This window comes from Lissotriton vulgaris, chromosome 8 (genome assembly GCF_964263255.1).
Source record: "Lissotriton vulgaris chromosome 8, aLisVul1.2, whole genome shotgun sequence".
Classification (NCBI taxonomy): Eukaryota; Metazoa; Chordata; class Amphibia; order Caudata; family Salamandridae; genus Lissotriton; species Lissotriton vulgaris.
In genome coordinates this window covers 819,368,906-819,395,951 of record NC_141696.1, presented here as the reverse complement: position 1 = coordinate 819,395,951, position 27,046 = coordinate 819,368,906, and the positions used below count along the sequence as shown (strand labels likewise).

At 43.6% G+C, this 27,046-nt stretch overlaps 1 protein-coding gene across 1 annotated transcript in view; it reads right to left on the bottom strand.

Moving 5' to 3' along the window:
* Positions 1 to 3,526: 3,526 nt before the first annotated feature.
* The window catches only part of CREG2 (cellular repressor of E1A stimulated genes 2), a 64,584-nt gene continuing 41,064 nt past the window's right edge, over positions 3,527 to 27,046 (bottom strand). The window contains 2 exon segments of the mRNA XM_086934711.1: positions 3,527 to 4,667; positions 18,103 to 18,216. Coding sequence (XP_086790837.1) covers positions 4,520 to 4,667; positions 18,103 to 18,216 — 262 coding nt within the window. The 3' untranslated portion in view covers positions 3,527 to 4,519.

The following is a 27,046-nucleotide window of genomic DNA, read 5'->3' as shown; positions in this document are numbered from 1 at the left end:
ACTTACCAAGATGGCAGCTTTTCCGCAGTCATACATTCGGAGTCGGGGCACAAAAACGTTGCGGTCTGGGAAAGGGATAGGAGATTTATACTGGGAACGTGTTGAATACTCGCAGTTGTAACTTTGTGGATATTCAGTCATTACCAAAGGGGGTTCACACCTAATTTGTGCATTTTACGTTTGTGCTAAAAAAAATGAGTAAATACACTAAATTGGGTGTAAAAGTGCTCGAACCCCTCCCTCCCTTATTATTATGGGTTCTGGGAAAGCATTTCTCGGTGCTCCTTTGTCCTTTCTGTACTGTCCTTAGACCCTTTCATCTCTTTCTCCAGCACCCACCAATGTTTTGAGTTGACCTGAAAGTAACATTAAAGTGCTATACAAGTAAGTTGCATAGCATTTCATATGATATATTTTCCAAGTGGAGACAAAATGGTGGAAATTTGCAAATGCACCTTTTCAGTACACTTATATCTACCAATTAACCTCCCTGTAGAGAAGCTGCAGGACTAAGTATAGGGTTATAGGAATGCTCCTGAAAATCTGGGGCTTACATAGGTTTTCCAAGAAGGCACCCACGGATTTTTGGCTATCTACACGCATGTAGATATCTACGCAGATGGCGCAAGTGAATCTCTGCGATATGAGATTTCTGCATTTATTTTGACCTGTGACCAGAATAGTCAGCCATCGAAATGAATGAGGTATGGATAACTGACAGCGGCCACCAGGTAACTCACTCCTTGCAGGACTAATCCTAAAAGAAATATAATCAAGCGATATACCAAATACAAATCAGGTTGGGCCTCAGAGCAAACAAGTATGAATGCAGCAACGCACTGAAGTTAAAAGAAAAGAGTACAACATTTCCCTCGCCTATGGTCAAAGCAACTCGTCAAAAAATAGGTCTAACTTTCCACCAGTTACAGATATTATGGTACGAAAGGACAGAAATTTAAATTTGGATTTTTATACCCTCCTAAATAGGGTTGGTTGCTGCTTGTCTCCATCCTCAGTGACTCGCCTTGTCCAAACTTCTTCCCTGCTGGGTGCTATTAATAAGTGTTTTTTCTCCCTTTCTGTGTACTGATCAGTGTATGATAAATATTGATAGTTTGAGCTCACAGCAGTTTGACTGATAAACCTGTGAAGATAATATACTTTAAGTTCTTTCCAAAATGATACTTCTACTTTTTACAATAACCCAAGAACTGTGTGAGAAATATTTTTAAAACATAGTCTCCCTTCTTGCAGATGCTGGAGACCGGTATTAACAATATATTTCTAATCAGCTTGTCTAACAAGCTTGACAAGGCAACCTACTACTGTGCGTAACGCTTTGACAATTGAGCGCTGTTTCGTATTTTTAAATTCCCTGTTTTTCTATTTTAGTTAAAACATACTTTTATTGTTCGTCCTTGTTTTTAACTGTCTCCACATTCTTGCACCATAATTGTGCCCCACACCGCGGTTTCAGCGGCTCTCCTGCGCGCTCCCTGGGAGTCTCCTCGCCATCTTGGGGGTCTGAAGGGGACACCGGCCGGACGGCATTGTGGTTAGCGCTCTAGCAGTCAGGCTGACTGGCTAGAGCCCACTTAATCCTGAATATGCAAGCGCACGGCGCATGCGCACGGCGTGTGTGCCGTAGTAACGCCAGAGTCACACCAGAGTCCAGCCCGTCTGCGCCTGTCCGCGCTAAGGACGAGCTGGACGAGGGGGCGATCGGCCCTACTGGGAGTGGACACGGTTATATCCGGTACCCACATCAGTTCCTGCTGAAATTTAAACCTTCCCGGTTGCCGTGCCACTATTCGCTTTCCCCCGAGGCTTTCCAAAACTCGCCTGCTTGTAGGTGCTTTAGGACATCCTGCACGGGAGCTGTGCTGCCTCTTGGACCCTCTAATGCAGTTGCTCAATGGATGATTGACAATTCATTGAGGCTGAATGGCGAGAAGACAGAGATCCTCGTGTTCGTCGGGAAGGATGACATCTGGTCGACGGAATGGTGGCCCTTATCTCTGGGGACTTGCCCTGTACCCACTCTGTTGGCCCCAAACCTGGGTGTCATGATTGACCCGGCCCTTACGATGGGCCATCAAGTGAATAGGACAATCTCCACTTGCTGGGGCATTATCAAGATCCTGCGGAAGATCAAGCACTATCTGTCCCTGCAAGCCCGGAAGCAAATTGTGGTTGCACTAATAGCCTCTCGGCTTGATTACTGCAATGCCTTGTATGCTGGAATAAATACGTGCTTACTACAGCGACTACAAACTGTGCAGAACGCCGCGGCTAAGTTTGTGCTGGACTTGCCTAGGAGGTCATCAGCCACTGTCGCCAGGAAATCCTTGCACTGGCTTCTGATTGAAGCCAGGATCTCTTTTAAGATTCTCTGTCTGGTTTATGGGGCCTTGACCAGAAAAGAGATGGGAGGAATAAAAGATCTGTTGGTTCCATATGCTCCTTCTAGAAACCTCCGTTCTTCAAAGAAGCTTCTTCTATCAGTCCCCCGAGTCCGAAGAGCTAAGTGGGGAGGCAGGGCTTTTTCCAGCCTTGCTCCTAGATGGTGGAATACTTTACCTTGTGAAATTAGGTCCCTGCCATCGATGCAAGCTTTTAGAGAGGCCCTGAAGACATGGCTTTTTGCCAAAGCTTACCCTTAGTTTTTTGGGACCTGCCTTTTATGATTCTTTTGATAGGCGCCTTGATGCCTCCGGGCAAAGTTGCGCGATACAAGTTTTTATTCAACTCAATTTTTTATTCAATTAACAAGATCATTTCCAAAGATTCTATGCTGCTAAAATTTGAATAAATCATCTTATAGTTGGAATGGTTGTAACTCTAAATTTTACTGTATAATACACTTAAACAATGAACACTGACAAAGGCATTCGATAGTGCAATGCAATTTAAGTTATAGGATATAATAAAATAAACCTGAAGTCTTTGTCAGTGGCATGAGACATGATAAGATGTGGCTTTTCACTGTTTGCTCCTAACCTCTTCCTCTGCCCAATCTTGTGCTTCAGGGTGTTAAACTAGTTCAAGCAATTAGTTGCTATGCACAGGTTGGGGTTGTGAAGCACTTTTTCCGAACAACTATAACAACAGCTGCAGCAGAAAGACCTGTCTATTTGAAGAGAAGGTGCTTATTCTTTGAAACACAAGTTCAAGATGAAGAAATAATGGATGCCAAATGACTTTGATGATAATATTTAACCCTTAGGAATTGAAAAGTGATTGGATCCGATTCATCCCATCCACTCACGCCCCAACATAGCAGGATGATACCTATTGATGAAACAGACCATCAATCAGCAGCTGTGCAGCGCCACTTGGCTCCTCTAGCTCTACCAAACAACAAAAAGACAAACTTTTATTTCCTAACATTCAAGACTTCCATCAGCTCAGCCTCCAATAAACTCCTGTGTAAGGGCGCAGTGAGTAGACCGCTATATTTAACCCTATCCCTCCCTGCGTCCAAAAGACCAAAAAAGAACAAGGCGTTGAACGAAAGTTGAACTATTAATATTCAGTATTTGCTAATGCTTTAATTTGAGAACTTAAAAAACAAAGGAAGGCCTATAAACTGAAGCAGGTGACCCTTTTATCACGATCTGCTTTGCACGTTGACTTCCCACTTTTTCCTGTTTCTATAAGTTCATGTTTCTGTTTGTTTTTTATGGAGTCCTTTACCTCTGAAGCTTCTTGGGGCTATCGCCGTTAGCGGCTAAAGCCTGGAACAACCTTTATTATTCACACACAATACCAAAATAAATACATAGCGCATGACTCGCCTGCAGCAGCACTGACAGATTTAATACTCTTGTGAAACATGCTAAACAAGAGCAAGCATGCAGAGAGAACACTTCTGTGGTGTGGTTGACGCATAACCACGCAATGTGTGGGCATGACTAACGATTGAGCAAGTCCACCTGCATCAGTATGTCTGACAAGATGCCTTCCTTACCTGGTTGCAAAACAATGTTAGTCACTCCAGTAATTGAATTAAAATGGCAAGGGGAGAACTGGTTCCTACAATACTAGGTGGCATGAATTCCTGCTGCAGATCCACAGGATTTCCCAGCTTGGTGTCACTACTTGAATATTTTGAGGATTCCCCCATAATTGTAAATTGACACTGTACCCAGAAGTTAACCTACAGGAGCAAGTGCACAATTTGTTTGGGAACCAGATCCCCTGTTAGAAGCTCCTTTCGGTAGGTAGAACAGCATAGCAACGTTTCAACAACATTCATTAGAGTGCTTTTTTGTGGGTGTTTTTTTTTTATAGGATGGTGCTCTCTTTCTTCAATCGCAGTTTCACATTGAGGTTTCATATGCTCCTTTAGACATGTCCATCTCTCCAAATCTTTCTTCTTTTTGTTTATAGTACGAAAGACAATGTCCCACCGGGGTCCTCTAAAATTTCACATCTGTCTGGAGACAGTCTCCAATTCTCAACACTGTTTTCAAGTGTACAAGTAACTCTTTGGAGTAGGCTATTTTGGAGAATCCCGTTAGCCGCTATTTGGAACAGCGATTAAATATTTGTCTGTGTCGATGGTGGACACCGCTCCATACCAGTTCTGGAGGCAGACATGTTCTATGTTCATTTTCATGAATAAGCATTCGTAATTGCGAGGCCACTTTCTCATGCCTGGATGCCTGAAAAAGTGGGAGACAAGGAATGAAGAACGACACATATAGGCATGGAAAAATGTATTAAAAAATTACACAGTCTAATGTTAGCCATACTGGAGTAGATTATAAGATGGTTCAGGGAAGTGCCACCATGGTTTAGGGAATCTCTATTTCTTACACGAGGGGCTTATTTACAAGCCCCGTGCGCCTACAGTGCGTTACTTTTTTGACGTACTGCTGGTGCAACCTCCTGCCCCATATTTACAAGGACACGTAAAGCCACCCTGCGTGGCTTTTACTATCCTTGTAAATATGGCCCCTTCTCACGCAACACTGCGTGAAAGGGGCGTGACATGGGTGTTGATTTGGGTGTTGCCACCACACTGCCGCATTTCCAGTTTTACGAGAATTCGTAAACCTGGAAATGCATCAGAATGCTACGCCACCCCAGGGGTTGAGTAGCGACGCGCAAAGAGTGGAATTGTTTCTCATAGTTTTTTCCTCTTTCTACAGGTGATGCATTCTGCAGCACACATAGGTAGAGGAAATCACCTCTTTTTATTTTTGTTGTTATTGTTTTTGTGCAGAAAGGTACCCCTTGCTGCACAGAAACAATCTCCCCACCATGTAGGCACCCTTGCACCATGGCTCAAGGATGCCTATGTGGGGCCTGGCAGCCAATTGTGCGCCAGCGCAGGGGAACGTACAGGGATGTGTCCTATTGTTATAAATGTGACTTATCCCTTTGTAAATATGACTGCGGCGCTTTCTTGTAAATAAGCCCCATAACAAGCAGTTTTTTTCGCAAAATGGGCTCAGGTTTTGAGGACCTCCAACCAACCTGTGTCAGCTTTGTTGCCGATTAAGGGTATTGGGTCTTTAACCCCTCTAAACAAATTAGATGGTTGCTTGTCAGAGTCTTACTAGTGCAATGTTTGTGGATCTTACATTTCTCATTTTAGTTCGCTGTTCCTAATCTAGGTTTTATTGGAACCGAGCGACCTTGGGTTCTTGTTTGCATGTCACTTTGTAGTTGGGACAGGCCTGTCCATATCTTGTACTGCTTCTGGTGTATTTCAATGCTAGTGCTACCAGTTTTCCCAGCCTTCTGTTGCTCTTTGAGTGCCCTTCTGTCCCACTAATCCCTGTACCTGTGTCTACCTGTCCCCTCGTTTTTTCTGTCCCACCAGAGTTGTCTCTCAGATTCTCTTTCTCACACGGAGTTCTCGTTCTCTATGGCCTTCTGTTCCCTGGGTTTTATTTATTTATTTTTAAATTATTTTTATTTGCATTTCCAAAAGTTTTATTTTAAACATAATCTGATAAAGGACTTTTATAACAGATTTAAACCCGTGATTTCAGGTCAGAGTAACAGGCCTACTAATCGGAGAAAAGAAAGTCTTAATATCTGCTTAATGGAAACACTTCTGCTGTCTTTTAGCAACTATTGACTTTAGCCACTGAAGCCAGAGAACAGCCGACTCACAAAGCCATTTGGACAACTTGTTGAATGTAGGTGCACAAATAGCTTGCTTTATGAGTGGTAATTCCTGTTTGGTCTTAAAAAAAAGTAAATCTACACTTCCAAATTGATTTTACGTTTGAGCGCATTTACTCATTGGGCTCGGAGTGGGCGTTCTAGGGAAGAGTATTCACAAATGTTTGTAATGTACACGCTCACACTGAAAAAGCTTGGAGAGGAACTCCAGTCAATAATAATAATAATAATAATAATATTCCACATTTGTAAAGCGCACAATCACCCGTAAGGGTCTCTAGGCGCTGGGGGCCGTCGGGAAGATTAAAAAAGCTATTGCCCAGAGTCACATGGTGCTGGGCTAATCTGCCGCCGGTGCCAGGGATCGAACCGTGATCCCCAGATTCCGGAGTCAGTCGCCCTAGCCGCGGCGCGACACCTCTTCCTCAAGAGCAGGAGAAAGTCTATGGGCTTGATTTAGATCTTGTAGGAAGGGATAGTCCGTCACAAAGTTGACTGACATCCTGTCCACCAAACTATAAATCCCATTGGATAGATTCGGATTTATATTTTAGTGGACGGGATATCCGTCACCGTTGTGACGGAGTAACGCGTCCACCAAGATCTAAATCAGGCCCTATATCCAGGAGGTTGTATGACGTTTCAACGCATGCTTTTACAACCCATGCCTTTATGACGCAACTTTTACAACGCAAGTCGTTACAACGACTTGCGTTAGGGGGCGCTGGATAGTGAATAGTTTAATTTACTATTCCAACTCCAGTCCCCGTGGATAGTAGGGAAGGTGTTGGATCGTAATTAAACTATTCCCTATCCTAGAGCGCCCTCCAGCGCAATTCGTTGTAATGATTTGCGTGGTAAAAGTTGCGTCGTAATGGTAGTGCGTTGTAAAAGTTGCGTTGTAAAGGATGTTTCCCATCCAGGATGGTCATGATGAAGGCAATTTATAGGGGTGTAGAAAAAGCTTTTTTCTCCACAGGTAAACTATGTGCCTTGTGTAAAAATCGTTTAAAGTGTAAATGCCCTTTTCTAAGTATTAACACACGTAAAAATAGAACTGCTACATTTACTCATCCTAATGCTTACATTTGTGAGTGATCCGGTGTCAGCTTTCTAGTGGTACTCCATGAATTTTTTGAGACTTCCCACGAAAAAATTACAAGCTGCACTAAAAGAAGAAGCAAACCTACAATAAACATACCATTTTGTGAATCGGACAATAAGCGAAGAGCTCGCTTCAGTAGAACAGCAACACTTCAATAATATTCAAGTGCTTTTTAGATGGGACAGAGTTTTCTGGAATGAGAAGTAGTTTCTTTAATAATGGGAGGCTTCATATGCTACAAATTAGTCCAATTTATGAAGGTTATAATTATTTATGGCTTCACATGAGGCCTGAGTACTATTTCTTGAACGTGTAATTTTAATCCATCATGGACACTTATTCACCTGGTTATGCACTCAGCATTAGAAAGTCCTAGTATGGTTCTCATTATGAGTACTTTCCTATTCCCAATTCTTAATATTATTATTAACCATTTATAGAGAGCAACTATCACTCAGCGGGCATCATGGCGCTAGTAATTTATAAGTACAGAAGAGGTTCTGTGAGTAGTTTACAGAGGACAATTGGTATAATCGCATTGCTGGGGATAAAGCCAGGTTTTTAAATTTCTCCTAAAACTCAGCAGATTAGAATCCGTTCTGAGAGAGAGAGGTAGTGTATTCCACAGTTGAGCCGCTTTGAAAGCCCTATCTCCAAACTATGGCTTTTTAAAAGAGGGTATACCGACCTTGTGAGCAGGGGATGATCTAAAGTTTCGTGTGGGTTTATAGTAACCAACTTTCTATTGTAGAGACCTAGGTCCTTTGCCATTCAGTGCGCTGTGCATTATGCACAGGGCCTTACATATATACCTTTCCTTCACTGAAAGCTAATGAAGTTCTTTCAATGTGCCAGTTGCAGAGTCAAATCTCCATTTATTTAGCGCTTACTTGGCAGCCTACACCTGAATCAGTTTCAGTTTCAGTTTGACTTTATTTCGATTTTGGTTTAAAATCATAAAAAGCAATTACAAAAGAGTACATTCATTATTAGTAAAAGTACATTTAAAAACAAGAGTAAAAGAAAACTATCCAAGTTTTTCTTTTTCTTTAAAAAGTCCAAAACGGTGTAAACAAATTAGCAATGAACAGCTTATGGGTTTTCTATGGAAAAAGGTTGTCTAGTTATACCATAACATGTATAGGCTCTAGCTTCTTACGTAATTTAAAAATGCCTTTAAGATAGTTCGAAATAATCAAGACCATATATTCGTCCTGTAAAAGCTGTAAAAAAAGAAGAGCGGGACGACACTGTTTAAATCCATTAGACTTTAACACAGGAATAAGCCATCTCTTTCTAAGGCTGGAGTAGAGTTTGCAGAACATAATGGTGTGGAGGGTCGTCTGCTGGGAAGTGGCATCACAGGGGCATGGAGGTAAGATCTTTGCCCAATTGTTCATGGTGGGAAAAGTCACTAGCCTGTGAACAATGTTTAGCCTGAATCTGACAAGCAGGAAGCGTTCATAGCTTGTGGTATTATATTTAAGGTATGGTTGCATGATCGGTGTAGATTGAATCATCAGGCTATGCTGAACTAACGGCTTGGAGACTGCTGCCACCAGTCTCTGTTCCTCCAAGTGTGCTAAGCACTTCACTTTTAGGGCTTTCCTGGATATTTCACATATCGTGGTTGGATTTTTAAAGAAGTTTTCTAGGCCAATGTCGTAGAGAAACCTTTCAATGTAAGAAAGCCATTTGGAGTTTTTATAATGGATCATGGAAAGGCAATCCTGTATGAGGTTCTGTGTCAGGATTGCTGTTTCTGAAACCCAGATCCTACGCCACAGGAGAATAGGTTCGAGTCTGGCCAAGTCAGTTAGGTGAGAGAGACCCAGTTCAAGATGGCATGAATATGTGCTAGTGCTCCGTGGTACTGCCAGTATGAACTTCAGGAAAGTGTTCTCGATTTTTTGAATACTACTTGTATCGCAAAATCCCCACAAGCTGGCCCCATAGAGTGCCACTGAGCAACATTTGGCCTTATATATCTTTATGATTTCTGTTGGGGGTCTTTTACCAAGTCTTCTAGTGAAACATGTCAGGGCGGAAGTTGCTTTCAAAAATAGGAGTTTCCGTGCCTGGATTGCCTGTTTCCAGGACATCTTATCATAAACCGTGACACCCAAGTAATTGTATGTTCGAGTTATAGCTATTTTGCTTCTGTTGAGATAAATTCCCCTCATGGTGTTAACCCGGCCCGAGCCAATTTTCATTACAAAAGTTTTAGAGATGTTGATTTTGAGGTCCAGGCTATCCATGAAGGAGGCATATCTGTCCAGGTTGCGTTGCAACTCATTTGGGGTCCGCGCCAGGATCACTGTTTCATCAGCGTAGAGTAACGCTGGGATAGGCCGTTTTGCTATATTGGGGAGGTCTTTAGCTTCTTTTAGCATTGCTTCTTCCAGGCCGTTGGTGTAGAGGGTGAAGAGCAGGGGGGCCAGAACGCACCCCTGCCTAACTCCCCTTAGTACTGGGAATTCTGTTGTTAGTTCCCCCCCCAGACCATACCGGACTTGGGCTGTTGCGTCTGAGTACAACTCTCTCAGGAAACTTAGTTCACCTGAAGGTGCTCCCATCTTCTCAAGAGTTGTCCATAATTTTGAGTGGGACACGCAGTCAAAGGCCGCTGATAAATCTACGTACACCATAAACAGGTCTCCCCCCCTTGATTGTAACGTACTTTTCCGTGATCAATTGAAGGTTAAGAGCCTGTTCAATGGTTCCCAACCCTTGCCTGAAGCCGTACTGCAAGTCTGATATAATCTTGCCCTCATCCACCCAATCTTGCAAAAGCTGGAGTATAACTCGCCCAGCTACTTTCCCGATGGAGTCAAGTAAGGATATTGGGCGATAGCAAGTAGGCGAGGATCGGTCCCCCTTCTTAAAGATTGGGATCAGTATTGACTTTGACCAAGACGCCAACAGACCAACGTTGCAAGTGGCGTTCAGTACTCTTGTCAAAAGTGGTGACCAGAGATCCATATGTGCTTTGAAAATGTCGACAGGGACCCCGTCTGGTCCGGGAGCCTTGCCTTTTTTGCTGGCCATCAGTGCTTGGGTAAGTTGAGGCAGTTCAAATTTTAGTTTGATGGGAAATTTGTAAGGTTTTATGCCTTCTGGCCCAGACTTTTCGTTGGGTGTTCCATGAGATTTAGGGCAAAAGATGTTCGAGAAGTGTTGTACCCAGTCTTTTCCTTTGATGGCCACTTCTAATTTGGGTTGAGTCTCATCACTATTTAGGAATGGTAGTTTCACTATGTTCCAAAAGGACTGGGAGTTCTTACTATTGCAACTTTCATGCAACTGGTCCCAAAGTTTGATTTTTTTCCTCTGTTTTAAGGCGGCATTGTATTTTCTCCTTGAGTACACAACCTCTCCGGGAATCCTGGGCTGTTTCTTTAGTGCCGTTTTGAGGTTGGAATATGCGACAGTACAGTCATGATCGAACCAACCTTTTTTGGCTTGTTTTGTCTTTTTTATATCGACCCATAGGGCATCCTTGAGTGCAGTGATGATTTTGATGAAGTGGGTTATCACCTCTGTGTCATTAGATTCAAGGCTAAGGCATTTTTCAAAAGAAGGTTGAACACTCCCTAGCACTGACCTCATCATGTTTGGTTGTTCAGCATTCCCCCATTTCAAAGTGTAGCCATTCCTTTTGTTGATCTCTAGATTTTTCTGAATGAGAATAGTACCCAAGTTAGTACGGGATTTGGTCAACCAGGGAAGGGAGATACTGATCGGGAAATGGTCACTAAGTGAAATATCATGAACGATGAATGAGGTGTCTGCTCTTTTTGCCCCGGGCGTTATTAGAATATTGTCAATTACTGTCTGATAACCTCTTCCGTGAAAGGTTGCCGCTAATGGAGTGCCAGGTTTATTTATAGAGTTCGCCAGTTGGAAGTCCATTTCAAATATTAGGTCATTGATATATGTACCCAGTACTGAGTGTTTGAAGTGGGTGATTGGAAGAGCTAGTTCGTCCTGGATTCCGCATGTATTTTCCAGAGGACAGGGGCCCAGATTAAAGTCACCTGCCCAGATTATTTGTGCGGTGTGGCTAGATCTCTTGAGCTGACTTAAGAGAGTTTTCCGGATTTTGTGTATCTCAGTCAGCGCGGCCTCGTCAGAGAAATTGTTATAAAAGTTAACCAAAATGAGAATGCTCCCGTTTGGTAGGGACAGCCTGAGGATCTGCACACTTGAGTCCATTACTAGTGTAGAGATTGCCCGTGTATTTAGTAAATTGGAAAGGTAAATAACTAATCCCCCCTTTGCCCTTCCAGAGGCAGATGGCAGTGCTGATGATGAATAAGTACCGAACCCTTCGATGTGGCAGCCTACACCTGAATCATTTGAAGCCACCTGATCAGATAGTCTGGACTTCCTATATGCAATGAGTTGCAGTAGTCTAACATGATGGGTACAGTACACTGTACTACAAACTTCCTAGAAGGCTGTGGGAGCAGAGGGACAATTTTCTTCAGATTTTTAAGAAGTCCGTGGTTGACAGCTACAGTTTTATTGACGTGAGCCTCCATTGAGTCTTTTGTCAATTTGGACTCCAAGATTCTGCACGGAATGTGCGATCTCCCAATCTGTATTATTGGTCCATGACCAGAAGTTAACTTGGAGCTGCTGTTGTAAATTCCCTGGCAAGCAGCACAAAACTTCTGTTTTATCTCAGTTGATTATTTTATTTTTTCACAACAAAATTTTATTGTCAACAGCCATGAGACGCCTGTCAGGGCGTTACACCAAAGCGGTGATGAGTACATAAAACAATTATTGATGTTGACATTTTGTATTAAGCTATAAAAGGGAAGATCATGTGCATAACAACTTGTTACAATAACAAGTAACTGAAGTATCATTAATCCACTAAAAAGTATAAAGCATGTAAGGTCAGTCCATAGCTGCAGAGTCCACATTACTACAATCTGTTTATCCGACCATATAGCAACTATATTCAAATCAATCTGTTGTTGGATCAGGAATAGGCTCTAAGTAAATCCCCCGGAAGTCTGCCCACCTCTTCCATATCTTCGGATGTTTCCAAGGGCAGCCCCGAGCAGCAAAGATAGGAATCTCCAGCCCATACAGAAATCCAGGCCCTTTTTCCAAACCCCAAGAGAGGGCGGGGATATGTCTTTCCATTTTGTCGCAATGTCTCGCTTTGAGAGTGTGAGGCCCAGCAACAGTAGGTGGCATTTGTAGATGTTCCCCCCCAATGTCATCAGTGAATTGTAAGAGGGTCAGTCTGAGTGAGTGGGGGACGTCCCAACCCAAAACCTGCGACAGACATGTAATAACACCATGCCAGAACTTCGAAAGTGATATACATAACCATACTGTGTGGAGGAAAGTACCTTCGGCCGCACGGCATCTCAAGCAAAGCGGACAGGCAATGACTCCCACCCGCCAGAGCCGGTGTCTTGTGTAATACACCCGGTGTAGGTATTTAAACTGTATGTATCGGAGTCGTGTTGCTATGGCAGCACCTCGAGTTGAAGCCAGCGCCTTAGTCCAGTCCTCGTCGTCCAATGGGCCCAGGTCAGCCTGCCAGGCATCTCATGTGTTGGATAGTGATTTATGGCTATTCGTGACTAGTGTGCGGTAGATTTTGGTAATCTTGTGTTCCCCTAAGTCTCCCATGAACACCTTAGCCTCGAGAGGGCTAAACTCCGGTATGGACTCCTGGAGTGCCAGATACGGTGAGAAGTCATGACGGAACTGCAGATATTTATAAAATTGTGACTGAGGCATCGCATACTCTTGCTGCAGCCTCTGAAAGGACTTCAGTATCTGTTCATGAAAGACACCCCCCACAGTAGAAATGCCTAATTTCTCCCAGCTCGAGAAACCAGGGAGGCCAGCCAGCTCCGGCAGGAGGCCATTGCACCAAAGGGGAGCCTCTTTCGTTTTTCTGCCCCACCACCCCAGCTGCCGGAGAGTGCACTTCTAGAGTCTAAAGACCGTGGCAGTCACCGGAGGCAATGCCTTCAGGATTGCGCCCGCATAAAAAAAGGATGCAAAGACTGGGCGCCCATCAACCAACACTCGACCACATAGGCGGAAAATGACCTATCCCGTACCACCAGTCGTTTAAAATGAGTAGTTGTGAAGCCGCATAATATGCCTGAATATAAGGGGCAGCCAATTCAACGCAATAGGTTGACTGAAAACAGGTCCTCAAAGCGACCCGGGCGGACCTAGTCCCCCCAGAGAAAGCATCGAAGTGTAGCATTGAGTTGTATAAACCAACTAGGTGGTATTAAATATGGATGGTTTTGAAGTTGGTACAATAAATTGGGGTAAAATAGCGGATCTACTAAATAAAGAGATTGGTAGATGCAACCAGACGCAAGTCTGCTCTTTCATCTATACCCAAAGCAGAGCTAGATTTCTTTCCCAGGACAGGGGCTGCGAGGCAGCCAAGAAGACCCCAAGATATTTAAAACCGTCTTGCACCACCGTGACCTCTCCGGACCAGGAGCAGAGTCATCCTGTATTGCGTAGGGCCATAAATAGGGATTCTTGAAGGTTCATGTAGAGCCCAGAGGTCTCACCAAAGATCAGCATGATCCTGAGGAGTCAAGGCCCGGAACGATCTGAGCGCGTATGAAAAAAATATTGTGTCGTCCGCATATAACGATATGCGGTCTGACGTTGCCCCAGGCCACTCAAATCCCTAAGCATCCATCCACACCCACGCCGCAAGCAGCTCCATAGCAAGTGGGAAAAGATACAGGAAGAGGGGGCAACCTTGATGGGTGCCTCATCTGATAGACAAGGTTTGTGAGACGGAATCAGCCACACGGACAGAGGTGGTGATATCGGTATATAGGAGTTCAATATACCTCAAGAGATGGGGACCAAAGTTAAGGCGGCTCAACAGCGCAAAAAGGTACTACCAACTTAAAGAGTGAAAGGCCCTTCCCATATCCGCCAGCAGGAGAGCAGCTGGTTCACCCAATCGATCTACTGAGCCAATGGCGTTGTGGGCGCGTCGAATATTGTGCCACGTAGTGAGACCCGACATAAAACCTGCCTAATCCGAGTGGACCAAATCTGAAATTTGTGGAATTATATGGTTGGCTATAATTTTGGCTAGGAGTTTTGCTTGGACATTGAGGAGAGATATCGGGCGATAGGAAGAGTAGAGTTCAGGGTAAATATTGATGGCGTGCAAAGAGTGTGTTTTGATTAAGAGTGCAATAGATGTACACACATTTAGTCCACAAAATAGTGCTTCTGCGTAGTTCGCTAGTCGCAGCACGCCCCTTTTCGCAGAGAACTGGGATGGCCCCAATGATGAAGCATGTCACCGTGGGGAAACCCCGGTGAGTGAGGGGACTCTAGAAAGAAATTTTTCTTTCTCATTTTGGTACACACTGACAAAATTGCCAGTAACCACACATACCACACTAGGTCTCTGAACCCTTCAAAGTGGGTTCCTGATTTTCCTATATATATATATATATATATATATACATACATATACATATACACATATCAATATCACCATGGTGCATATATATGGAGTTAGGTATAGAAAATCTATACTTACCTTTCGATAATTTGGATGCTATGTTTTGGCCTTGATATTTGCAAGTGTAGAGCAAACATAGGAACTTGAGAAATGTGTGTGAAATAGGGAAAAGGGGTGAGATCTACACGGATAAAGAGGTGTGAGAGAGACCTAGAAGGAAATAGATTGAGAGATATTTGAGGGGGGAGGGGGTAAGCTGAAATAGTGAAGGAGGTCCAGAAAAATTTCAGTTTTTGTGAGAGAGACAGAGATAGAGGAATTGATAAAGAAAAATGGACAGAGGTAGACATAAAGCAGTAAAACAGAGAGGGAAATGAAAAGGAAAAGAGGCATAATGAGAGAAAGGGGAAGTAGTGAAGTGAGGTAGTGAACTAATGGTGAGGTAAATTGATATTTTATGTAGGGAGGCCGGGGCTAGAAAGAGGAGAGATAGTGAGGGAGATATGAGGTAGAGAGAGAAATGAGATAGAGTTGTAAGGAGGAGAGGTGGAGTAGAGAAAGGTCTGAGAGAGGTAGAGAGAGAAAAGGCCATAGAGACATGGAGAGAGACATAGAAAAGTTAGAGATGTGTTAGTGTGAAAAGTGAAGTCAATAGAGGAGAGATACAGGGAGAACAAATGAAAGAGGCAGTGAGGTAACAAAGAGGAGAATGAGGTAGGGAGAGTTGAGATAGAGAGTGAACGGAATAGACATAGGTACAGAGAATGTTAGAGAATGGGCCTGGGTCTTGACAGAGACATAGATGGAGATGAAGTTGAGAGATTTATATTGGGTCTTTGAGAAAAAAGTCTGTTAGACAAAGCTGACGTAGAGACAGCCGGGACAGAGAGAGGATAAAAGTGCATAAAGAAGGAGGGATACTGAGGTTAAGAGAGAGGATTATTGTAGAAGAGGTTAGATGAATTTACGAAGAAGAAATGACACTGAAATATATATATATATATATATATATATATATATATATATATATATATATATATATATATATATATATATATATATATATATATACTGTAATTGCCACTAGTTGCCTGTGAGTGTGAGCATTAAGGCAGGACAGGTCAGGCATGCACAGACAGATATTATTAATAGTTAGCGCAACTACCAGAGTGGATGGGTAGGTGGGTTTGTGTATGGTCTAGCATAGGGGACTGTGCTCGAGGCATACTCTTTTGGTGCAAAAACCCTTGCCTAGATTGTTTTATAACATTCCACACATTGTATGTGTGCTGTAAAGTGCAGTACATATGCAATGTGTGTAATACTTGCAGAAATCAAAATATTTCTCCATGTTAACACCTGCTTCAAGCAGACTGTTCTTTTAAGCAAAGCCCATCTGGTTATTTTAGTAAATTGGGCTTTACATTGAAAACTTTGTTTGCTTGCACTAGCCTGCACAAGGTACAATCAAGTAACACCCCTCGATGCAAAGTGGTGCAAAGTCCTACTTAAACTGATAAAAGCCACCTTTCCAGAACAAAATACTATTTGCGCTGAAAAGTAAATACCTTTGCAAGAGATTGCACCACCTTGTATGACTTTGCCCTGGGCCAAATCGTTTGCAAATCTGGCCCTAGGTTTCCGTTAAACATGCTCAGTCGTCAAATTAGAAAAAGAAGCCGTTATTTTGTGAGCAACGTTATTATGGTCGGAATTTCCACTTTCTCATTTACTTTATAGAGGGCCAGTTGGAAGGCTGAGGCTCTGGGCAATTGCTCATTTTTGCCCAACCCTTAAAATGCCAAAATGTTGGCAGGGTATGCCCAGCCGTGTGTCCCTCGCTCGCTTTGCCACTGGATTCAAGTTAGCCTGGCTGATGAGGGGTGCTACCCAGAAACCGTTTCCAGGATGCTTGTTTCCAGTCAAGGGAAGACCTGGCTTCGCAGTTCTGGCTGGACTGCTGCCATAAGGAACAGTGTCAAGACTGATTTGCAAATGGCTGGGTCTGAACTGGGGTGGCGAAGGGAGCTAAAGAATGATCATGGATTGAACCCAGATCTGTGACTGTGGGTGAAAGTCAGCGCTCAGTCCATAATCTCCTTGTGTTCGCTTAAAACGATTTTGGCACCAAATTGTGCATTTTAAAACACAATGTTGACATACATTGATTAAAAAGACATAGGCCTTGAAAGGGCACCCAATAAATATTCAAGTACTTTTATGTTGTGTCAAGGCAATGCGCTCTGACACCCACCAGGAATTTACTTCAGCTTTTCAAAATGTGCAATGGGTGCCACCCCCATATGTCATTAATTATCTTCATTATGCCAACATTTGTAATATATTGCATCCAGATACCTTGGTTATGTGATGTTAAAAGAGCACCCATATGTCACAAATGACTCTAGAATGTCAGGACCAACATTTTGTGATGGTTGGCTGGCCCCTATATGCCATGGTTGTCCTCACTCATGCCAACAAGTGTCTACAGTATGGCAGTGCCAGCATTTTGCCACTGGTGTTCTACGTGCAATAAGTTACCTCGTGTATGCCAGCACCAGCATTTTGCAAAGGATGTTCCATATTCCAAGAATTACTCCAGGTTTCAGTATGCCAGTGCCAGCATTTTACCATGGGTGCCTCTGCCAGTCACAAACTACCACCAGTACGCCAAGGGTAGCAGGAGACTTGCAAGCATAGCTGATAGACACACACACATGCTCATTTACTCACACAGTCATTCATTCTCACTCTCTTACACCTCCCGGCATTCTTTTTTCTCCTCCTTCTCACTCACGCTCATCCTCACTTTCGCACACTCAGTCTCACTCATTCATTCATTCACTCTTCCTCCTTCACACTCATTATCACTCATTCTAATTCCGGACTGGCCATAGCGGGCACCGGGCAATATCCCGGTGCGCCGCAAGGGTGGGGGCCGGTTTTGGGCCCTGGGGCCGTTTCTGTTACAGGGCCGTTTTTGAAGCATAGTCGGCCGAGCACTTTGCCAGGGCCGGTTTTGGTTCTCAGTCCTACATTGCTCATTTGCACTAAATCTTACTGTCACTCAGTCTCACTCATTCTCACTCAAAACACTTTAGTTATTCTTTGGCTGAGAAACCTGATCTGCGGTACTTCAATCTACTCTGGGTTCTAAATAGTATTCTATTAGGCCCCTTGTCCCCCAGTTCTTGTGTTTCCTTGTGCCTGTATTCCCTTTGTATTCTCATTATTTATCTGCTGCACGGTGTTTGGTCTAATTTGGTTTCCTTTTCAAAGTTCTCTCTCTCATATCCCTCTGTGATAGGAAATCAAGGGAGGTAGGGGTCTATCCAGTGGTATTCAATGGTTCATGACTGACCTGGAAAACAGTGCTTTCTTGGCAAAGTCCATCTCTTCTGGAGGCACCATTATCACCTGGCCGGTGAGGGTTAGCCTGGCACACCGTGGGTCATCAGGATCAATGCTGTACTTCCTGTGTGGAAATGTGCAATGTCAATTAATCTCGATTATTATAGCTTGCATAATAATTCTGTGCTACAGTGGTACTATGTAGTGTGCTAAATACAAGTTCACGGTTAAATGAAAAGAAATAAAAACAAGCATTGACAAAGCCAATATGACTCACCATTGAGACCTATTGGCTTTGCCAATGTTTATGTCATGCTGTACATTACCCCAGATGCTGTGCAGCATGACTAAATAAGAAAAAAAAAACGATGACATGGATGGCACATTATGCGCCCTACAAAATGACGCAACAATTTTTTAATTTTTTTATTAGCTGATCTGAGTTGGATCTGCAAATAAAACAAATTTGCAAATGTGTTTTTTGGGAGGGGGTAGCAACAAGAAGGGCGTAACCAGCACCAAAGCCATTGCCTATGATGGTAATCTGTGAGCTTCAATTAAACTAAATACCTACCTCTAGCCTTTAATACGATGTAATAATTCTACGGTTAAATGCCTACTATTTGAAACATATGCGTATAAAAGGTAAGTTGGGCCTCCTATCTTTGGCGTAACTATAATCTATATAAATGGCTTGTCTTCATAACCAACTCAGGATTACTGTATTGAGCACATGTCAGCCATTAGCCACATAATCAAAGATCTAAAAGATGTACAACATTTACCAAATTACAGTTTCTAAAACAATGCGCAGCCCATCCTAGTTGGGTCTGACAAGGTTGATCACAATGCCAATTTTCTCCCTCTAGGGTCTGTCAGGGGGGTAACCAACACCAAAACTCTTAACTAGTACTGGAATCTGCAAGATTCCTTCTAAGCACATACATTCCTACAGGCTTTAACACAGTGTAATAAAAGACCATCATCAATGGCCTGTTGAATTTAACATAAACTTCACAATAAATAGATGAGGGCTGCTGTCCTGTAACTTTTCATAATATCCAGATAATATATGACATCTAACAAAAGCTTTCCAACAGAACAAATCAAGCCTGTAGTCTTGATCATTAGCTTCTGCCATAACCAACTCAAGCTTACTGGATGGAGCGTACGTTTTCACAACATGTAAAATTAGTAAAATTGCAAAATGCTTTACATTTTACCAATTTTTTATGAATAACATACCTATACAGGTTTTCAGCCAGCCCTTCTAAATCAAGGGTTTGTTGCGGTGTCATTCTCTTTTTTACCTGCCACCACAGCATATCATTAGGACAGTGATTCAACCCACTTTAGCCATTGGCTAGCTTCACTGTGAGTGTTGGCATGTTGTCCTTCACGAGCAGTATATCGATGTGCAAAGTACCTCCCTTCAGTGCCAGAGACTACTTTGGTAATGTGTGCTTATGGAGACCATGCAAGTTTTACAAAAACAATGAGAAAGCAAATCATGCATCTATAAAGCCAAAAGGCTGACCGAATATGCCAGACCTATTGGCTTTACCAGTGCTTCCAATGAAAGCACACACCTAATGGATCAAAAGCTTGTAGAAACAAGCATTGGCAAGGCCAATACATCTCACCTATGCAAGAGCTTTTGGCCAATATGTTTTAGACATGTACACCAGAGCGGCTGCTGTTCAGCATCGCTAAAACGTAGTGGTGTAAAGGAGACTGGAATGGAGTGGTGTGGAGTGCAGTGGAGTGTCAAAAGGTGGCGTAGCAATGGGGGTGGTGCGGGTAGTCCGCCCCGGGCAGCATGAGTTTTGGGGATGGCACTTACCTGCGGCCATCGCTGGGGAATCACCAGCACCTCTGCTCTTAGATTTGCCGCCGTGGGCGTGAAACCCAGGGGCTGTGACAGGTGGCAAAAGGCCTAGCACGCCATTGGGTGTCATGGAGTGGAGTGGCATAGATTGGTGTAGAGTAGAGCTGAGTGACGTGGAGTGCCGTAAAGTGTTTTAGAGTGATGTTGAGTGTTGTGGTGTAAGTAGAGTGGAAGGGTGTAGAGTGGAGTAGAATGCCAAGGAGTTGAGTGGCGTAGAGTGCCATAGAGTAGGATGGCATAGAGTAGAGTGGCATAGAGTGGAGTGGCGTGGAGTGGCTTAGAGTGGAGTGGCATAGAGTAGAGTGGCATAGAGTGGAGTGGCGTGGAGTGGCTTAGAGTGGAGTGGCATAGAGTAGAGTGCATAGAGTAGAGTGGCATAGAGTAGAGTGGCATAGAGTAGAGTGGTGTAGACCAGAGTGGAGTGGCTTAGAATGTGTTGTGTAGAGTGTTGAAGAGTAGAGTGGAGTAGATTGTCATAGAGTGGTTTGGCATAGAGGGGAGTAGTGTAGTAGAGTGGAATGGCATAGAGCAAAGTAAAGTGTTGTAGAGTGTCAGAGTGGATTGGCGTATAGTGGAGTAGAGTGTCAGAGTGGAGTGGCACAGAGTGGTGTAGTGTGTTGTAGAATAAAGTGGAGTAAAGTGGCGTAGAGGGAGTTGAGTGGAGTAGTGTTGTGGAGTATCATGGAGTGTAGTGTTGTAGAGCGGAGTGTGTCTTAGAATGGCCTAGAGTGAAGTGGCGTAAAGTACGAGTAGATTGGTATAGAGTGCATTGGTTTTGAGTAAAGTGGTGTAGAGAGCATCAGAGTAGAGTTCAGTGATGTAGAGTAGAGTGGTGTGGTGTAGAGTGCCGCAGAGTGGAAGTGCCACAGCACAGAGTGCAATGGCACAGGGTGGAGTGGCGCAGGGTGGAGTAGAGCGGAGTAGAGGGGCGTAGAATGCAGTGGCATACAGTAGATTGTTTCAGAATAGAGTGGAGTGGTGCAAGTAGAGTGGAGTATTGTAGGATAGAGTGACATAGAGTGCAGTGATGCAGAGTAGAATAGAGTGACGTAAAGTCTAATGAGGTAGAGTGCAGCAGCGTAGAGTGGAATGATGCAGTGTAGACTGGAGTAGAGTGAAGTGGCATTGAATGCACTTGCGTAAAGTGCAGTAGAGTGGCGTAGAGTTGAGTGATGCAGAGTAGAGCGCGGTGGTGTAGAGTGTGTATTGCAGAAGAATTGCGTAGAGGTCAGTGGCAGAGAATGCAATCTTGGGGAGTTGAGTGTGGCAGAGTGCAGCAGTGTGGCGTACAATGCAGTGAGAGTGCAGTGTTGTAGAGCAGAGTAGAGTATAGTAGAGAGCAATGGTGTAAAGTACAGTGGTGCAGAGCAGTTGGTGTAGAGTGCATTGGTTGAGTTAAGTGGTGTAGAGTGCATTGTCAGCAAGTGCAGAGTGGTGTGGAGTAGAATGGTGCAAAGTAGAGTGCGGTGGCATAGGGTGGAGTGGTGTACAGAGCAGTGGGATCGAGTGCAGTGGCGTATAGTAGAGTGTTTCAGAGTAGAGCAAAGGGGCATGGCTTTTACTGATGAAGGGTAGAGTGGTGCAGGGTAGAGAGCAGTGGCATAGATTAGTGGCGCAGAGTGCACTGGAGTGGAGTGGTACTGAGTAGAGTGCATTGGCATAAAATGCGGTGGCTTAGAGTGCAAAGTTGCAGAGTAGAGTGGCATAAAGTGGAGTGTCGTAGAGTGGAGTGGCCTAGAATGGGTGGTGTAGAGTGCAGTGGTGACTAGTACAGTGTTGAAGAGTAGAGAACAGTGGGGTAGAGTGCATTTTCATAGAGTAGAGAGGTGCAGAGCAGAGAAAAGTGGTGTAGAGTGCATTGGCATAGAGTACTGTAGAGTGATGGCGAGTAGAGTGCAGTGGTGCAGAGTAGAATGGTGTAAAGTTCAGTGCCAGAGAATGCTGTGTTGTAGAGTGTCATAGAGTGCAGTGATGTAGAGTGGTGAAAAGCAGAGTGGCATAGAGAGTAGTGGCTTAGATGAAAGTGGTGCAGAGTAGAACAGAGTGGCGTAGAGTGTAGTGGTGTAGAGTGTTGCATGGTATCATATAGTGGCGTGGAGTGCAGTGACGTAGAGTGCATTAGTGTGGAGCGCAGTGGCGTAGAGGGCAGTGATTTTAGAGTAAATTGCAGTAACAGAGGAGAGTAGGGCAGAGTAAAGTGGAGTGGCTCAGAGTATAGTGGCACAGAGTCGCATGGTGCAGAGCATAGATTGCAGTGGCGTAGATTGGCACAGAGTGGAGAGGCGTAGAGTAGACTGTTTCAGAGTAGATTTAAGTGGCGCAGAGTGGAGTGGTGCGCAGTAGAGTGGAGTTGTGCAGGGTAGAATGCAGTGGCGTAGAGTGGTGTAGTGTGCAGTGGCACTGAGTAGATTAGAATGGGGTAGAGTGGATTAGAATATAGTGGGTGTAGAATGGAGGGGTACAGAGTACAGTGCATTGGCAAAGAGTACAGTGGTATAGAGTAGCGTGCAATGGTGTAGAGTGGAGTGGAGTGGCCAAGACTGGACAAGGTATAGAGTGTAGTGGTGAAGAGTGTAGTGGTGCATATTAGAGTAGATTGGTGCAGAGTAAAGTAGAAAAGGCATAGAGTGGAGCGGTGCACTAATGTTTTAGTCTGAAAGCCAAATGTTTGCTGGCACTGCCACCAGATTCCACTAACTGCTTTTGACCACATCATGGCAAATGCACCCCTTTAATTTAGTAAACTGATTTACCCACAAGCTTGATGGGCATTGTGATTTAGATAATTCATTTCGTTATGGGATTCCCAACAAAAGCTTGACATTTTTTACTCTTATAGACTTACACCTTGGTTCGGGATAAACATCCTGCTTTTCTGGAATGTTTCAATAAATCCGAACTAAAGTGACACTGCAACTGTTGCAGCTTTCCAGCAGTACCCACATGCGTAACTAGTCAGATATATGCAGATCTAACATGTGCAGGTAAAACAGGGAAGTGGATTAAGTGTAATGTATATTTGCACATCTGTAAATATAACTAATGATTGCATTTGAACTTCCAAACCTTTTTTATGTCTCTTAGGAGTTGTTTTTCTCCCATGGAGAATACTCCACATTGCAACCCACAACGTTGTGGTGTTCCTTGCCCAATGCCTCTCTCGATCCGACCATCTTTTATTTGACATGAAACATATCCTCCACTGCATCCAGGGATTTTTGCCTATAGTAGTTGAGTACCCACAAACGAGCATGTTTGTGTATATTTACCTAGAGAGCCAGGCATTTCCAGCCTGGCATGCATGCAACCTACTTGGTAAGCAGATTTAAAATCGCATAAACTTGGAGCACGCTGGTATAAACTACCCACCAACGTCAAATGACCAGAAAAAGTAGGATTATTCAGGTTTCAGAAACATCAGTGAAAACAGCAAAGAGCATAATAACAACATCACTGGAAATGACATCACTGGGCTTTAGGTTTGATGACATTACACACAATGAAATCACATGACATTGAATCCAGATCACAGGAAATGACAGTATGGCTTTAGATCCAGATGATATCATTGGAAAGAGGTGACATAAAGGAGTGGCTTTTGAGCACTGTGGCTAGCTTTAGCATCCTTAACAGTAAACATGTCAATGCAGTGCACTGTTGGCAGTCATTAACTCCAGAAGCTACCTTGAGGAATGCATTTCAGGGTGCACCACAGCTTTCAGGAGGTTATTGGTACCTGGGTAAAAGGAACTGACTTTCATCTTCATGGCTGAAGTATGTAAAAGAGTCCCTCTTTGTATTGGGATTGCCTGACCTGTGGGCATCACTCTGAGTCTATTACCTCTTTCTCTGCCCAAAAAAGTAAACCTAGTGTTCAGAGACAGCAAATGGTTGAGGCTTATGTTATCCGGTCACCCACAAGCCGTGGCAGGCTCGCAGAGTTCCTCTTAATACTCGAGTACGAACCAAAGTATGAAAAATTTTCGCGATGCGAATGACGCTCCATTCACTAGGTCACTGTATATTAAATTTAGGATGGGCACACTACCATCAGCGTTCTTTATTACCAACTGGAGGTGCCGACGTGAGGACATCACTCTTTGCCCTGCCTGTCGGGGAGCTGATGAAACGGACGACCATCACATTTTTTCTGTCCTAGATATGGGAGGCAGCCTAGGCGTTGGTTTGTGCCTCTGTGTAGATGCTTGGGAATAACCACTATAAGATGGCCCTGACAATTAGTAGGTCAGATACCGGGCCATGCAATGGGCCTCATTTATGAGAAATGACGCATCGCTGCGTGAAAGCAGCGATGCGTCACTTCTCAGTGCGCACTCCTTGCGACATACCTGATGCGTCATATTTAATGTATGACGCATCACGTCGCAAGGAGTTACAGATACGTCAGAATTTCTGACGTATCTGTAAGCGCAAAAGTGACGCATTGCTGGAGTGTGTCACAAAAGTGACGCAACTCCAACAATGCGTCCTTTCTGCGTCAGTCTTCCGCCTGCTGTGAGGCAGGCGCAAGATTTTGACGCAACAGCGTCCTAGAAGTGACGCAGTGAAAACTCATAGATTTCACTGCGTCACGTCTACGAAGCTTTTTGTGGGGGAACGCCCCCCTGCATACATTATACCTGACGCAGGTATAATGTAGCGCAGAGGTTTACAAAGTGACACATCTGCTTAGATGCGTCACTTTGTAAATAGAGCGCAACAGGAGGCATGTTTTACGCCGCCGATGCATTACAAAAAGCGACGCATCGGAAGTGCAAAACTGACGCAAGGCCTCATAAATGAGGCCCATTGTGTTTTCTGTTTCCAAATACCTAGAGTCAGTTTGGCCCATTCGCTCTAAACTTGTAAAACAGTAAATAGCTGCTCCTGCCATCAATAAGATCTAACTAACCACTAGGAGAAAAAACATCTGTTGGTGTCTTCTAGTCTATACCACTGTGCTTTCTCATAACAAACTATTATAATCACAATGATTTGTTGTCTGCACAGAACTACTCCTGCTAGACAAATGGCTGGTTCCCTTTTTCTAAAACAATTGCTTTTTAAGCACTTTTATATGTCAGTTTTTTTAATATAACTCTTATGGAAGTACTATTTTATATTGTTATGTGCTTCGGTTAAATGTGGCATAATCGGGAAACGGCCTCTACAACTAAGCCGTTTCCACAAAATCCTTTACCACGCATGCTTTTTACAACGCATGCGTGGTTACAACGAGAATCTTTACCATGCATACCTTTACTACAAAATACGTAGTAAAGGCATGTGTGGTAAATGGAAAAAAAAGGGGGTTTGGGGGGTCTCCCCCATAAAAAATAAATAAAGCGTTGGGATAAAAAGGGGGGCTGGGGGGGTCTCCCCCCCAAAAAAAACAAAACTTACCTGAAAATCCGAAGTGAAGACGAAGCTGAAGCAATCGACGTCGTTAGAGAGGAAACGGAAAGTAAAGTAACTTCCGCTTCCTCTCAACGACGTACGACCGACGTAACCAAAGAAGAAGGAGAGAAGGCGAGTTGAAAGGTAAGGGGCATTTTAGTAAAATAAATATATATATATTAAGGGTTAAGGGCAGGGGTAAATATAAGTAGTGGAGGCAGGGGGCATTTAAGGGGAGAGTTATAACCTTTATCAAGAGTATGCCCTCACCATGCATACATTTACAACGAAAAACGTTGTAAATGTATGCGTGGTAAAGGTATATTCGAGGTAAAGGTTAAGCGTGGAAAACGAATTCCGTTGTAACGCATGCGTGGTAAAGGCATGCGTTGCAACGGAATTCGTTGTAACGTCATACATTTGGCATAATCTTTCATATAAGGCTTAGGAACCTGCAATGTGGAAATGTTTTTTATATTCTGCCACTTTTATGGTTTCTGACCGAAATAAAGTAATTGGACTGACTGACTTTCACCTGTTAACAAGTTCAATTTGCAGCTTCCCTAAAAGAAGTATGACGACTCCAATAAATGAGTAGACTGTAGTCTGTTGAAAATGCAGAACCCTACCTTTTAAATCAGCATGGTTGGCACATAGTTTCTGAAAATGTTTTATTGAGTACTGCGCATTATAAACATGTGTACACAGTCAATAGTATGCTTTTGGTTACATTTTCAAGATCAAGTTAACTTTAATCTTACATGTGTTCTAAAGCCAAGAATACATTGAGTGAACCCACTCATCATAAATGGTTGGCACATATAGTGCAGTTTTGCAAATAGGTAAATCTGTTTAGTGTAACTTCAAATTTTGTAAATAGCAAATATGATTTTACTGAGGTAAATAAAGATATTTATTAAACCAAATTCGATATGGGTGCAGAACTAGAGGAATGATTGTTTCCAAAACTGGTCCAAAATTCCTGCGCCTACTGTGCCCGGTATGGCTGAATTGCAGGGCAGTGCCATAGTGTAGGCTTGAATGTACCTCCAGCATCCCCACAGGTCGGGGAGACTGCCCTCCCCATGCAAAGCAGGCAGGACCTGCCGTAGAAGACCCAAGGTCGGATCTGGAGTTGGATCATATGCAGTTGTGACTTTATGGTCACTTCCCTTGGGTGCATCAAGTCCGCCTCTCAATCAATTACCGCCAATTTACCCACATCCACCTCCTATATGACCCTTAGTTTAGTCACTGTGTCCAGTAAATTCTTGCTCAGCAGCTTATAGGTGAGAGAGAAAGCCTTGTGTTCTAATTCCTCAAGTAACAACCTACCCTCCATTAGGGCGTGTCTCCCATTGTCATCACATTTTTTTTTATTAGCAAGCTGTCTGGTGGCAGTAGTGCTATTGAGTGGATGTATTGCACAGCCTGGCGGTTGGTGAACCTAAACCTCTTTGGATCTAAGAGCTTGTTTGCAAGTTTCGAAAAGCTTAACTTAGTCTCCCTCGTATAAACCAACTAGTATTCTGCAGTTGCTTGACACCAAGCGAAGCCTACAGGATTTACCTTCATTAGCTGGTGTGAAGTCTTTGTTACAGTAGATAAGTGTTATTGGTGAAGGAAAGGTTGTAAGGTTCAGCAAGCAGGCTATAGTGCCCCACATTTC